Raw genomic sequence first — 15,930 nt, 5'->3', positions numbered from 1 at the left:
ATTTATTCTGTTAGCACAGAGACACTTTGCATCTCGTGCAGCTGAGAAAAGGAGCCTGAAATCAAGGCAGATATTTTCCTGCTAGCGTTACAGCCCTGCGTGGGAGCTTTAGCATCACGGAGGGAAATATACGTCTGGTTCTTTGTCTTCTGCTTTTTGTGACAAAGGAATTCCCATCTGAACCGCTCTGCTCTGTCCAAGCCCCCTCCGAGCCTCTGGGTTAGCAGCAGTCAGTCTTTGCAGTGTTCTGACGTCATCCCGTGTGTGCATAAGCTCCGCTATTGTCTTACGGCGAGCAGGGGCTGGGGATTGCAGTATCTGGTGGCTGATACCTATTCCTGCCTGCCGGTGTCACGGAAAGGACTCTGGCCTGTCCTTATCACTCGGATTTAAAACAGAAGCTCCTGCTTTTTGCTTCCTGAAGAAGGACCTTCACTGCGGTTGCCAGGAAAAGCTGTCTGCGGTGTTGAGCAGAGGAGGGGAGAGGAGGAGAGAGAAGAATCTGGCAGCTCGGATAGCCTGGACTGCATTGTCTGGCTTCATGACCCCTGCTGTGTAGCAGTCTCATCCCTACTCTCGTACACTCCCTCTGTCTTCCACTATTTTCTTCTTTTCTTTTTAAAATAGCAGCATCTGGGGAGAGCCATGTTTGGCACTGAATCTTCATGTAAGTAAATGCATCCCACTTACATCCTTTTTCTGTTGAGGACAGAGCTTGTTTTCCTTACTCTACCCACCTCGTTTGCATTCTCTTTGCTGTAGGTCGTGGGCTAAAAGCTGTGGTCCTTGCATGCTTGAGAAGGGATGAAAAATGCCAGAGGAGAAGCATTTACCTCCTAATTGTGGGTGCATCCTCAATGCAAGCAGTAAGACAGCGTAGGGCTGTCAGCGCTGCCGAATTCAGGCCACTGAAAGATGGGGGGAAAAGGCAGTTTTGCTTGAATGTGTCAGTTGATAAGATCGCATCTGTCAATGACCAGGGGTTGCAAACACTCTTAATGAATTCACTAATCAGATGATATGTTTGGGGACTGTAAATGCTGCAGTATTAGATGGGCAAGAGGTTGGGGAGAGTGATTTAACCTTCAGGAAAAGACTATCCAGTTTGCTTCATTTTTGTTTCTGGGAAAAAGGCTTGTATGCAATCCCTTCTTTAACTGCAGAATCCAAAATTAAATTAGGTGGAATTCTAAATATGAGGTGGAAAATGCAAAATAATAGGATCATTTATTTGTTTCTTCCTGATCTTTGTTCTGGAAAATCTTAGCTGAGGCAGTATAATAGCAGTGCAGTATAATAGCAGTGCAGATGCATGTCACTGAGAGCAAGCCAGTTCTGCTTCAGTGGGAACAACAATTACCTACCTGGCAAATCTGTTTGTGGAAGAAGGCAGGGGTTTTATGTATAAATAATGCTGCTGGTGACAGTGCAGCTGTGTGGAGACCAGTCTGATCCAGTGATTATTGGGTGACTGAAAAATACAAACCAGTCAGTTCATGTTGTATTTTGTGCACAAAATAGTGCTGCGTGTTGAAAACATGTCTCACTTGAATATTAAGTGGTGGCTTTTGTAGGGCATTATACCATGCACTGAGGTGTAATGTCTTCATGCACTTAGGCTGGGACTCGTTCTGCATCTTGGCTCTTTCTGGAAAGTGGCAAGAGCATCGGGATACCTCATAGTCACATCCTCCTGGCTGTCAAACCCCTTGCTCCCAAAGGGTTAATTGGCCCTGTCACCTGGCTCGGGTAGCTCCCCCTCTCCTCTGCCACCTGGTCATGGTCAAGGTCAGGCAGCACAAAAACAAAATTTGCCTTTCGATTTCTTTTGTTTGGGGACAGATTTTTCATGCACAGTTGTAAACATGTTTGCAGCTCTGGGTCAGCGGAGCATGAGCAGAGATGCCAAGTGTAGCTGTATCTATTTCTGCCCTGCCAGATCTGTGAGCCCCAGCCTCTATATCCATGGGCTCTGCATATGCAAAATGCACAGAACATGCTCTGAGATAAAATCAGTGCCCTACCTGCCTTCTTGCAGAAAGCTATAGTGCTTACTCAGATTGTTCAGTCTTGTTCATTTTCTTGGGTTACAAGGCTCATTGGCTAAAATCACTGGCTTGTGCACCAGCAGCTGTGGCTGTTTTTGTTTCCATGTTTCCCACAATTTAGGAAAGGGCGATGGGAGCTTCCGTGACAGCCACTACCTGTTTCCAAGAGAAGTCTAGAAACATTATTTGCTTTTAAAAAAGGGGTTAAGCAGAACATGGCTGGTTGCCATCGATTCGAGCAGAGGCTGTGGTTGGTCTCTGCCTGCACTCCCAGGCCTGACAAAGAGAAAGGCAGTGCGGTGGCCTTGCCTTTGTTAAGAGCAACTCCCATACGCCTCTGCTCAGGCCTGAACCTCCTGCCCAGGAGTTCCTCTGAAAATTGGACAGGCTGCCCCATTGCCTACTGCTGCCAGGTGCTGGCTGGCGGGAGGAGAGTGGGGCACAGGCCAGTCCTTGCATAATCAGCCCTGCCCACACCACTGCTGGAGGAACAGCGAGTGTGCTTTCAAAGAAAGAAGACAGTATCAAAATTATTTTAATCAGAATGCAGTCACAGCTAAGAGGTTTTTGTTTTTCCCTTTCCTCCTGTCTTCTTCATATTTCCAGGCTGTCAAAAGATAACAGTGGTACTAACTGTTAATGTTTCTATCCAGCTAAAACATAAAATAATACAAAATAAAATAAAAATATTCAGATCATCTGGACCTTGAAAATATAACAGAGGCCCTTGCTGCTGCTGTCCAAAAAGCATAAAGTGAGCAGATTTCAGGTTTTTTAATCCTACTATTTACACTTAGTGTTTAGGATTTTATTTGTCTTTTGTCTGATTAAAAAAACAAGAAAAATGGTCAGAAGCAAATACTGGTTCAGAACCTTTAGTCTATCACTCAGTATCAAAATATTTTAAATGTCAAACCAACTCTCAGATCCTAGTTTTTCTTTTTGCTTGTAGCAGCAGTCAGAAGGGCAGTAAAAGATAGTCTGAGGGCTGTTGTAGGAACAGGCATCTGCTTATCACCTCCTGGATGGAGGGAAAGACAAACAGCCAGTGACGCCGGCCAATAAAGGGGGATAAGGCAGCAGGCAATGCACAAACATCTGCTGACAGTCCGGCACATGATGAGCAAGGATAGAGAGTGCAAAGCAGAAAACCCAGGAAGTGTCTGTGGAAGGGCTGCACTGTGGCAGAGTACTTGCTATACGGTCATGGTCATTTTTTTCCATTGGTCACATGTCCTCTTTATAATCCCCACAGGAAACATATGCGCCAGAGACCCTTCATCTTCAGTGTTTTTGTGCTGATCCACTGTCAGACATGCTGCTGGGGCAGTGTCAGGGGGCTGTGTGCATGAGGAGACAGCTGTCCATCCCACACCACCCCTCCTGCTGACCTGACAGATTTGTCTGCTTTCCATAATAGTTTCACATTCTGTAGGGGGTAAATAAAATCTGCTTTGATAAAGCTTGAGTTGAGAATTAAGTCTTTTTGAAGGTGAAATGGTGTTGCACTACTTCCCTGAAGCAGGGAAGTGGTGGAGCTCTGAATAAGTGACAGGCTGGTCCCCACAAGAAGGACATTCTCAGCTCAGGGAGAAGAGGTAATCCCAAACCTAGTAGAAATAACCAGCAAGCATCCCTCGTCTAACTAGGATTACTGGCAGTTGCAGGCCTGTAGTCCCACAGCTGGTGGAACTTAGCAGTGATGGGGGAGGTCAGGGCAATGCAACTCCATCAAATCTGTCTGTGTATGGGTAAGGAATGGGGCAGGATGCAGTTCAGAGCCTGTAAAGCAAGCAGAGAGGCTCAGAGAGCCATTTCATGTGTGTCTGAGAATGTGCTCCATGCATGTGTGCTTTAGATACCCCAGAGAAACTCAATAGGAAGCTGCGAGGGAGGGAATCGCACCCGTTCATGCCGCTTGCCCTAGTGATGTTAAAAGGGCGCAGGTGTGTGCTGTGCAAGTCTGAGGTGATGTTCTCAATGCTGCTACCTTTGTTCATCCTGGAGCGTTTTAACCTAGCAGCAGAGCTAAACTGTCAGGGTTATAGGGGAGTTATATACTTGTCTGGGAAGTACTCTTCCAGCCTGGGCTGTTTGGGAGACGCTCATCGTGATCCCTGTCTGGTAGATCAGCAGCTGCACTCTGGAAAGCAGAAGGTTTATGGACCAAAGGAGGGCTGACCAAAGGGCTGGAGAAATACAAAACCAAAGGCCAACTGGAGCTTGGGGCTAATGCTGGAATGCTGCTCTCTGCGGGGAGGCTGAGGATGGCTGTGGAGAAGGGGAAACCTTGCCCACTTAAGTGTGCCAGGAAAAACTGCTGTGCTTGTCCCAGGCTCACTGTACTGTCTTCTGCTCTGTCTGTTCAGGAGATGCTTTTGTTCCTAAGGCATTTTTTTCCCCAACTGTCTTGCAGCCAAAATGCAATAAATGGCAGAGGTTACACCAAGATAATTGATTTTATGGCATCAGAAAAGTAGTCTTACATATCCCTGCAAAACATCAGCAGCCAGCAGTGGAGAAATGGGAGACCTTAGCATCAGATATTGAGAGCAAGAACAGTCTGATCAGCATGGGTGCTGCCATCCCAGGTTGATGTGCCTGCCTCCTCTGTTCCCAGCACTGGTACTCACCCCATCTTGAGAATGAGCCAAAACCTGACCACTTCTGCAGGTAGTTAGTTTTGAGCATCATGGTTCCCCAGGCAGATTCATGGGGTGGTTAAGTGAGCAGCAGCAAAAGGGAGGGTGCAACATGACTGTTGAAACTCTGGTGGGATGCCTTGGCAAAACTGGCCTCCATTGAACCAGGAGATGACCAAAATGCTCCTTTTTTGAGCATAAATAGCCCACTGCCATCCTAAAAGGCCAAGACCAGCAAGTAGCAGTAAGTATAGCCACAATTCCACAATGATGTCACACTGGTTTCTCAGGCAACAGTACATCAAAGAGAGGTTACAGGAAAGTACCAGAAACTGTAACTTTAAACCAATGTATTTGGCTGCTGAGATTCCCGTTGTTCCCCACAGAGTCAGGGCTTTTGAAAAAATTTCAGAACCAGGTCAAAATGAGGCTTTGCTACAGCAGCATCAAATGCCAGAGTAAACTTGGGTTATGAAAGGGGTTGAGATTACAGAAGCTGTAATAAACTTGACAAATGCATCAGTGAAACTTCAAGGTATTTGGAGAGAAAATGTAGTCTCACCTCCCACTTACAGTAGATTTTGAGGATTTACCGAGTGCTAGTATTGTTATTTTCTAAATGAATGCATTTTTTTAAAGTACAAACCTGAGATAAGAGAGGGTTCTGCAGGTTCTGTAAACTCCCTTGGCTGTACCACTTGGTTAGATGCCTGAGGTATGGTCTCCAAAGGCTTGACTGCATGTTCAAGAGAACAGGAGCTTGAAGCGCAGCCCTCCTACTCTAGTAGCACGGATGGCAATTTGAATTCACTGTGTTGAGCTGTTCACAGGCACTGTCGGAAGAGTTTAAGCGCACCTTACCCTTTCTTCCTCCACAAAGAAGAAGTGAACTGAGACATCTCACAGGCTGGATCTGACTCATGAATTTGACAGTCTTTGGTAGTTTGTCTCTTGCAGCCCTGGATCCCCTTTCCTATCTCATGGGTTTAGAGGTTGCAAGGGTCTGATGTAGAGTTACTGAGTACAGTGCTAGTCTTCCGTGTAGCTGTGTCCACACATGAGCTTCTGGAATGGGGAAGAAATCTGAAGGTACATGAAGTGAATAGGTAACCTTTTGCTTGTCAAATTGTTTTGTCTTTGCCGTAGTTAAAAGCATGAGCTATAATTAGTGGACAGGTCTGGGATTGGTCAAAGATGACAAAAGGTCTTTCGTATTTAAGATAAAAATCATAGAGTAATTTAGATTTGGGGTGACCAGCACTTCCCTCAAAGGGGGACCAATCTCCAAGTTAGAGCCAGTGACAGTTATGAGCTGAATCAATCTACATATTTGCAAAATGTTATGAGATCAAAACAAGCTTCAGCTTTGACCAGTTTAATTTAACAGGACCAGAAATAGGGATAAATCCTCACGCCCAAGGACGACTGAAAGATTATTAGAGTCCCTTTGGGCTGTGTGACCTAGATAGGAAATGCAGTATATGCAGTGAGGACTCTGTCATATTATTTCAGCTGGGGTAAAAGCAGTAGTGTTTTATTGTAATTTAGGGATAATTAATTGTCATACCTGGCAAAAAAACTTACAGAAGAATCTAAATAATCTCTTTTTTTGTCTGAGTTAGAATCCCCTGCTTGATTCCTCAAGCACCAGGAAAAGGTCTGTAAAGTGCTATGAAAAAATCATGTGGGATTCAGAGATACAGAGTATTCCAGATTTTCTGCATTAATGGATATCTTTTCTGTTTGGTGAAAATACTCATGTAACATCAGATCCTTTCGTATGATGGTTACTATCTATAATGGGAGATTAAAGAACCTTAAAAATGCCTTAAAAATGATCCCTATTGAAAAAAATAGAATGCTGTATTAGGGAATTAAGCTGTACAACTACAGAGAAAAAACACTTGCTACCCAGAATCTGGTATAACTCAGTGAAAAATTGGCTGACTTTGCTGTGTTTGGTCAAGGTGAAACTTACACTGAGAGATCAACTTAAGATGCTCAGAAATTGGGAGTGGAAGTGAACCCATAGTCTGCATGGACCAAGAAATGTGCCATTGCTTCCCAGAATTAGATGGAAAGTATTTTAGGACTTCCTAGGGCTCTCTATGAATTTCATTTGGAAATGGCATCTTGAGGTTTATGAGGTGTTTTGATCAGTACAGGGGAAGAAAAACTCCTATGAAACTACATGGCAGCCATACAAAATTAAAGTATGATATGTTTGACCTCTTTCATGAAATTGAGTGGCTGGAAGGTCGTCTTTGGTGCATGCTTTGAGGGTTGCCGAGATAGGGTTTCAGCCTAGATAGGGCAGGAGCCTAAGGTGAAAGTGATGCAAAGTTGGTGAGCTTGTCAGAGAAGTATATAGCTACAGTGGGGACTTTCCAACTTTGTGTAGCCCTTATGCAGCTTTTGTAAAGGTTTGACTGAAGCTGGGAGGAAGGATGAGAGTGGTAGGAATGAGCTCTGGATGAAAGTGCCTTGCGCTCAAAAGGACTGTAGCCTAAGAAGCCTTGAGGAGATTTTGCAGGTGCCAGTGGAAACATTAGCTATCTCCCTTAACCTCTCGCCTTTAATATGCCACTCATTAGCCCAGTGATTTTGCAATCTGCAGTGATGATATGATTTCATATAAGTCATCACTCCAACAAATGGCCAGCTCTCATTTTACCACTAGGAATGAGTCTGGAAAAGCTGGTGTGTACTTGGATTTCCTGCTGTACTTGTTTGAATGTGGAAGTACCCATCAAGGAGTTTTAAGAGGATATGGGCTTGATGTTGAGGGGTTGTAGTTGTACAAGTGCAGCAGAAGAAAAATGTACTCAATTACATATTTTAAAAGTTCCTGGATGGGAGTAGAAAAAGGAGACCAGATATTTTTAACTTCATGTATTTGCTGCATTTTTTAGTAGTAAGGGATCGTATGATGAAGGCACTGCTAGAAAGCAAATCCTGAGGGGAAGGGCATGTATTACAGCTCCATGGAAGTCAAAAAAGTGGCAGTGGACTCTACTTGTAAGATCTGTGCTAGAAGAAAAGTAAAAACTTATGCAAGAAGATAACATCCCAGGCAGAACCTCAACTGTATAAGTCACTGGCTTGTGGATACCTAATACGAGTCACACTGACTCTGAACTGACTTAGCACAATTAAAATATTGCTGGTCACAAAAGAGGAGAAAAGCGTTATAATTAGCAATACTGAAAGATGTTAAAAAGGTATATTTAACATTTTAAAAAGGACCTGAATGTGGAAGATATTGGCAGCACTAACCTTTTTTCCTTTCGCTGCATTCATTACTGTCATATGTAAAGAAGGACTGTTGCAGTGGCAGTAAATTGTGCCACTGTATTTGCATCAGGGTAGGTAGTAATGAGTCACTCAAACCATCAGCTGAGAAAATACTCTCAGATTTTAATTTAAGTTATCAAAAAGAATACAGGAGATGAGAAATGTCAACTAACTGGCAAAGAAACACGTCAAGTTGTATGTGAAGATCCCATGAAGTGCTTTGTCATCCACAAGAACATGAGCACAAGCAGGCCAGCTGCAAAGCTCTGGAAGCTTTATAGGCAGTGGATGGAGGCAAAGGGCTGCTAGAAGGTTAAATGAGACAGGGGAGGTGTTCCTCTGACTCTGCAACATGCAGCAGCCTGTTCTCTGCATCCTCTGCTGCTTGCGTGGTCTGCAATGATAACTCCAAGTAAGGTGTTCAGCGCAAAGAGATCGGCAATTGGGCTACTTGTGCAGGTGGATGAGAAAAGCTCCAAATGATAGAAATGAGCAGCCAGATAAAAACCAACAAGATCTGAACCATAAGCATCACATTCAAGAGTGGAAGTTCCTCCAGGAACCCACGGAAGTGTGAGACGCCTAACACATGAACATCACACAGGAGGGTAAGGTGTCCTTGGTCACAGGACAGGAGTGGTTCTGTGCAGGAGCAGATCCTCTACAGTTGCTGACGTGCTAGAGATATCTCTCTGCAACTTTGGCTGGAGAGTTCTGATAGCACAAGGAGATAGCAATGGGATGAAGGACTTCTTGGGTGTTAAATAAGACGTACTACATTATCTTTAGTGTAATTTATAGTTGCCACATTATAGTGGGACTAGGGAATATTGCCCCCACCCACAGGGATGCAACAGCTACGATAACAGAGATATTAAGTTGCCTACTCAGGATAAAGCATTAGTGGTCTGTCACATCAGGGAGGGGTCCCACAGAGAATGGGCATTCAAAGGCCTTTACACAGGACCTTTTCTAAACTTATCTTCATAGGTATAAGTATTTTCACAGCTGGGGTTCTCGCTGTGCTAGGCTACACCTCCATGCCATGGAAGGTGGCACTGTTGTGGGCATTGTGCATCACAGTGACCATCTGGATGCAGAGAGACATTCGCTTGGTCGCTCTGGGGCATTGCATGTATGCTAATGACTTAGACTCTCTGTGGGGCTTGGCTGCCTGTCAGAGAGGAATGAAGCTGTAGATTTAATGAAGCTGTAGATTTCAAACAGTGCCCTGTACTGCAGCAGTTTAGTGAACTACGTGCCTGGCATTTAGTTAGGTTATGTCTTGTTTGTGTAACTATAGTGACATTCAGTTAATTCTTCCATAAAATACAGATAAATATGCAGAATTATGCAAAAAGACAAAAAGAAAAGGCTTATGTTTGGACTTGGCATCCTAAATAGTATCCCCTTAAACAGAGAGGCTCCCCTGGGGGAACAAAGCGATATGACTCTCTAATCTGGAACGTCAGTGCAGCCGCCATCACTGTAGAGGGAGTCGCTGCCGGCAGCAGCTGCTGTCTGCAGGCTGGCAGCAAATATGGGCGTCTGCATTTTCAATTATTTTCCTTTAGGGCACTGATTTGTATGTACTCCAGATTTGCTCTGGTTTAACATGAGGAAGAAAGAAGCATCTTTATGTCATTGAACAATCTCACTATGGACAAAGGAGTTTAAATGAACCTGCCAGTTTTTGTTTTTGTGTGTAGTATGTGTGTATATTTATCTGTGTATTTATTTATTTTACTTTTACAGTTTTCAGTTGAAACTATAACTACCCTTTTTTTAACAGACTAGTTTACTGAAATTAAAACAGTTTTTTCCTAGTGAAGGAAAAGCCTGAAGCTGTGTCCCTACATAGCATATCATTGCTGATGAGAAGCTGTGGTCTTCCTGCTTCTCACCAGAGAGTTCAGTACCATGGCAGTCAGTAAGTCTTGTTATTCCTGTGTGGGTGAGGACTCCAAAAGTTTACATATATCTGGAAATTGGACTACCCTCTCATCTCCAGAAGTATTTCAGACATACTGACAGAACAGTGTTGGACGTATATTGCAGGCAGTATGGGGAAGCCTGCATTGCAGCTGACTTAGGTGCTGCCTTATGAACAGGTAAGGGAGGATCATACTGTCAAGTTGGCTTTCAAAAACTATAATTTCATCTCTAAAAATCAGCTGCTGGAGGTTGCTGATTGCTTTCTAGGGTTGTTTTGGTTGGTTCATATTTTTTTTGTTTTTAATTTGCTAAAATCTGACTGTTAGTGCTGTCTATTTCTGAAGTTCATTCTGGAAATACCTTTCAAAGGAAAAGATGCACAGCTGTTTCAACTATTAAATTCTAAACTTGAATCACAGTTGTTTGGCTGTGCTTCTGCTTTCTAACATCCAAACTCACTGAATGGTCTGAATAAATAATTTTGAAGAAGAAAATGAGGACAGCCAGTCAATAACAACAAAAGTGTTTATAGTCAGAATTAAATTTAGTCAAAATAAACTTGTGAGCAGTAATCTAAGACATTAATTGATAAAATAATTGGTGAATAAGATAATCATGATAGGACAAGAATGTGATAAGTGCCCTCTTTGCTGGGTTAAAAACTGGCTGGATATCCAGGCCCAGAGAGCGGGGCTGAACTCTGCCACATCCAGTTGGCATCGCTAGTGGTATTCGGGGGGATTCAGTTTTGGGCCTGGTCCTGTTTTATATCTTATTGATGAACTGGATGAGGGGATCAAGTGCAACCTCAATAAGTTTGCCGAAGTTGAGCAGGAATGTTGATCTGCTGAAGGGCAGAAAGGCTCTGCAGGGGGATCTGGACAGGCAGGATTGATGAGCTGAGGCCAACTGTATGAGGTTCAATACGATCTAGTGCTGGGTCCTACCCTTTGGTCACAACAACCCCATGCAGCGCTACAGGCTGAGGGAAGAGTGTCTGCAAAGAGTCCCAGTGGAAAAGGACGTGGGGGTGCTGGTCGACAGCCATCTGAACATGAGCCAGTAGTGTGACCAGGTGACCAAGAAGGCCAATGGCATCCTGGCCTGTGTCAGAAATAGTGTGGCCAGCAGGACCAGAGAAGTGATTGTCCCTCTGGACTTGGCACTGGTGAGGTGACACCTTGAGTACTATGTCCAGTTCTGGGCCCCTCACTACAAGAAAGACATCTGGTGAAGGGTCTAGAGAGCAAGGGTTGAGGAGCAGCTGAGGGAGCTGGAAGTGTTTAGCCTGGAGAAAAGGAGGCTCAGGGGAGACTCTATAATTACCCGACAGGAGGTTGTAGCCAGATGGAGGTTGGTCTCTTTTCCCAGGCAACTAGAGACAGGACCAGAGGAAATGGCCTCAAGCTGCACAAGGGGAGGTTCTTCCTGAGCATCAGGAAGAATTTCTTCAAGGATTAGAATGGGCTGCCCTGGAGGTGTTCAAGAAATGACCAGACCTGGTGCTTCATGCCATGATCTAAATGACAAAGTGGTGATCAGTCAAAGGTTGGACTCAATGAACTTGAAGGTCTTTTCAAACCTAAATGACTCAGTGAAGAAATATTTTAAACATTATAAAAATCAAACATTTAATTTACTTGCATTCCTTGCAAGGAGAATAGAGAGCTACCTATGAGCAAAAGTAGAGGTAACTTATTTTGTTCTTTAAAAAGCTGCTTTTTCCAGAGCCTTTTACATGAGTCCGATGCAAAACACAACCAACCTTCATGAACTCAAGTTTTATCTGTCCAAGTGATTTCACACCAGCTATAGCAACATGCTAATGTGCAAAAATAAGTCAAGAACAGCAGTTGTCTCACTGCAATCAAGTTTGAGTGTTAGCCATTTGCAGCTGGTCACCTTTTCTTTGGGAACAGCATGTCAGGGTGGCTTTGAGCCGTGAGAGACTTGGCCCAAATAGGTGTTGAAAACCTTCGTGCTGGAATCTTAAGAGCTTAGGCTGATTGACAAGATCAGTCTTTTCTGTGATTACTATTCTCAGAAATAGTAAATCATCTCTTACAAGGTTTGTCTGGATGTGTTCTGACTTAGGTTTAAATAAAAGTGTGGGTTTTTTTAAAAAAGGTTAATTAAGATGGTATAAAAAGCCCTACAGATTCTCAATTAGGACTAGATTGAGTTAATAAGGTGTCGGTTTAAGATTAATTGAAGTAAACCTTCGTGGCTGAAATAAACTCTCTTAGCTAAAATAAGAATGTACATGAACCACTGTACAAGAATGTACATACTGCATCAGAGCAGTGCAGGCAGGTCAAAGGACTTTAAAGTAATATTCATGTAAAAATGTCATCATGGTTTGTTGGATTTGGGTTTAATGTCTTTCATAACACTCCTTGTAGTTTTCAGAAACTCAAAATGAAATATCACCTTGTTTCCTGTGTTCTCGGGTCTCTTGACCAGCGTGAATGACCTTTGATAAAGGATTTGAAGTTCACGTCTGCTGAAGATAAACTGTGGTTTCTAAGCATAACAAATGAATAACCTTGTTTTCTTTCATCTTGCTGCCATGCAGTCGGCCCTTTGGTGATATTTCTGGAAAGCTAACAATACATATTTGGAGGATGCCAAGAAAACGGCTAGTAGGTAGTGTTAATTGCCCAACACATAGATGTAGCCGTGCTTTCCTTAGATACTTGCTTGTTGGAAGAGACATGTCTTTTGTAGTAGCAGAGTCAACAATTCTGACAGCACGAGATGAGAAGGGCCACGTTAAATTTATGAAGATATTATTTGTAATAGTCAGCACTTAAGCCACTGTTCAAGGTAACATAAAAGTTTCTCTATACCAAGCAGCCTATTGTTTGTGTTCTGTTCTGTATCTAAATACTAAACTTGAGCTGGTTTTAAAACTTAAGATTCTCACAAAAACAGGAATCGAGCACAAATATATTTTGCAAGCTGTTGCAAAATCAAGCACAGGCTAAATGGCTGATCTTGGGAGACTGAAATAAACTGAAGAGTGGTTGGAAATCTGAAGGAGGAGGTCAGATCATCTTCATTGCTGAGCAACACGAAAATTGAAGAGGTGTGATAAGCTAGAAGAGAGAGGCAAGTCTGCATCATGGAAGATCCTGGAATAGTGCATTCTTGAACTGTGGATGCTTTGGAAAGTGTGAGAGCTAAAATCTCATATGCCAAATAGGCATGTGGACTATATATGTGCAGGAGAAGAGGGGTGATGAGTGAAATGGTAGGGGGGCAAATAAACATTTGATGGTGGAATGCTTAATCCTGCCTCCCCTTCTTTAAAGAATGCTGCTGTTCCCATGAAGAAACCAAGAAACATCCTTAAAATTTAAAATGGAATGGTGGAAAATGCTGGAAATGCCATTTAAGTGATTCTAATAACTGAGACCATTTTAGAAATTAAAAGACATCAGTATCCCTTTATTCCAATATCTAGATGAGAAGGTGGGTGGCAGATGATTTCCTGTACTAAATGATACCACTCAGTTCTTGACTGCCATGGAAACGGAAGTTCATCATGTCCATAGATCCAGACCCCCTGCTTCTGCTTGGGATGGGAAAACAGGGTAGTGTCTCTAGGACTGGGGTGGTGAAGCTACAATGACCAAGGCAATCTAGGGCTGGAGGGGTTGACACAACTCCTATTCTTTTTTCAAAACTTTCAGAGTTTGGAGTGGAAGCTCACTCCATTTTTCTTCTCTAGTGATGGCTGATGGCTGCTTTTGTCATTTTCTCTGGGTCTGTCAATCCTGACTGTTGTCTGTTTTACTGAAAGCACCAGTTAAGTAGCCAAGCATTTGCTCTTGTTCTCAGATGGTTGCCTCTTCAGTACTGGAAACAATCTATGCTGTTACAAAACAGGTAGGAACTCAGGCTGCAATCTTGTTCCCTAGTCAGTGCAGTCTGCCATTTGAAGCTGTGTTAATAGTGGGATGGATGCAAGTTAACAGCATAGTTAGCAGGAAAGAACAGAACTGGGGTGGGGTGGGAGCAGGGGAGAGAAGAAAGCACCTGATGCTGTTTTGTTGAAGCCTGGCGTGCTCCTAATCCTGCTGTCCATTAGCCTTGATGGTAGCAGTAATTATGCCCGAGTACCAGCTGTGCCTTCTCGTGGGCTGCCACGCTATTTTCGGCTCCTGTGAAAATAAGGCATTTCCATCTTTTTTCTTTTTCTTTCTCTAATGAAGAAGTGAGTACAGCAAATGCATCTATGCCCTCATTAGTGATGTCTCCCTTCCTTTTAGCTGCATCCTCAATAAAGTCCTTTTCAGTCTGTTACTTGCTTTAGATCTAGCACCTTGTAGTTCAGAGCAAATAGTCTCTGTTGATGAGATCTCTTGCAGTTTCCTGTGGTTCCTTCTCTTGTAGTTTAGAACTTGGATTTCTGAGCACAGGCCTAGTTACCTATTCAACATTGCCAGTGTGACCCCACGGAGATTTTCCTACTGCATAATATTCCCTTTACTCTGAAAAATCTCTATGTGCAGAATATGTATTATGAATGTACTAAAGAGCTACCTCCATTTTTCTCCCTATTTTTCAGAACTCTAAAGATGACAGTGGAGAAAATGACCGAACATGCCATGTTTCATGTTTTGTATGATCACTTCCAAGAGTTGGTGTTTTAGGTTCTTCTGGGACATTTAGTCTTCAGCTGTAAAAAGCTCAATGCCCTCCTTTCTATTACAGCCCAGATAACATGCCAGAGAGGTTGCCTGGGCATAAAAAGGTGCACTAAATTAATTCAATAAATCTAAAAAAAATACATTTATCAGTTTGTTATGGACAGATCAGGTTTAAAGAACTGCTTTGCTACAGAGAGGGCTTAGCTAGGTCTTTGGCATGAATGAGTCAAAGCATCTGAAGTACAGGTAGACCAAAGGTACACATGTGTTTTCAGTTAACAAATAGGCATTGAGTATTTTGAAAGTGGATATAAATCTGTTCTGAAGCTGAAAGATTTACTGTTTTTTCACATAATCCCTGAAATGAGGTAAGAAAGATAAATAAGATGAATTCAAGCCTGTCCTTCTGGAGAAGGGAAGCAAACACACAGCTAAAGAAAATAGTTATTGTTATCTATGACATGGCCTTCAGTTATTTGGCTTGGAGCAGTCTGTCATATTTTTGTCTTGAACCTGTCACTTATTTATTTGTTGCTCATGACTGACTCCCGGTACTGCATGTGATCTGGCTGGTCAGGCTCAATCTGATGGACAGTGCATCTCAAAAACCAGAGTTACTCATTTTGTCTACTACAAACATATCTGGATGGTCTTCAGGCTCCATTCTATGGCCACTCTGGTTCATGCATTTATAGTTCATGACATTTTCTAGGTTTCTAAGTTTAAGGGATCTTCTCTTTGACATTCCAGGGCTCACCACCACCCTGTCACATAGCCTGACAGCACTGTGCATGAGCTATTATTCCAAAGTCATTTTCAGTTTTCTCCCACTCTAGTTCAATCCCATTAATTTGTATTCATGAATTTATTTTGAAGCTAAATGTGTATTGCATTCCACTTGTAGACACACAATTTCATTTGCTTTCCTTAAGACCCCTTAAACAGCAGACCCAAATCAGTTGGTGAGTTATTTTGTTAAACACCTCATTTTGAGAGGAGACTTTTCATCAAGTCCTGTTAGGTAGTTAGGTTTTCTGCTAAGTGGGGTTTTCTGGTCTCCAAGTAGACTGACAATGGCCATCTTTAATGGGTAAGGAAGAGAATTTGGTTCTTCAGCTACAGGTTTACAGCTGGAAGCGCTTTCCCTGCAGTACATCTCTGCACAGCACAATGCTGCTTCCAGTTTCAGTCACTAATTCCATCTGCTTTGAACAAGATTTAAAAGTTGCTTAGCAGCAAGGCCTGTGGTGAGTGGAAGGTAGCTTCAGAGCAGCAGTTGCTTAAGGCAATGATAGAATTTTATATAGTTATTTATGCTCCTGTTTTTGTTTTCTCTGCTTATGTTTGTGGCAGTTA

The 15,930-nt window shown here is 42.9% G+C and overlaps 1 protein-coding gene across 2 annotated transcripts in view; it reads left to right on the top strand.

Annotated features, from left to right (window-relative positions):
* ST7 (suppression of tumorigenicity 7) overlaps positions 1–15,930 on the top strand; it is a 142,279-nt gene that overhangs the window by 36,211 nt on the left and 90,138 nt on the right. Inside the window, exon 1 of one of the 2 annotated variants that reach the window (XM_050323791.1) lies at positions 178–667. The exons of the other annotated variant lie outside the window; for it this stretch is intronic. Within the exon in view, the coding sequence (XP_050179748.1) occupies positions 646–667 (22 nt within the window). The 5' untranslated portion in view covers positions 178–645. Of the gene's footprint in view, positions 1–177; positions 668–15,930 lie in introns of those variants that run through there. 2 annotated transcript variants of the gene reach the window in all.

Source organism: Myiozetetes cayanensis, unplaced genomic scaffold (genome assembly GCF_022539395.1).
Source record: "Myiozetetes cayanensis isolate MyiCay16 unplaced genomic scaffold, myiCay2020 scf3, whole genome shotgun sequence".
In the NCBI taxonomy this organism is placed as follows: Eukaryota; Metazoa; Chordata; class Aves; order Passeriformes; family Tyrannidae; genus Myiozetetes; species Myiozetetes cayanensis.
Note: the sequence above shows the minus strand (reverse complement) of the source record. Positions and strands in the feature narration are given on the sequence as shown.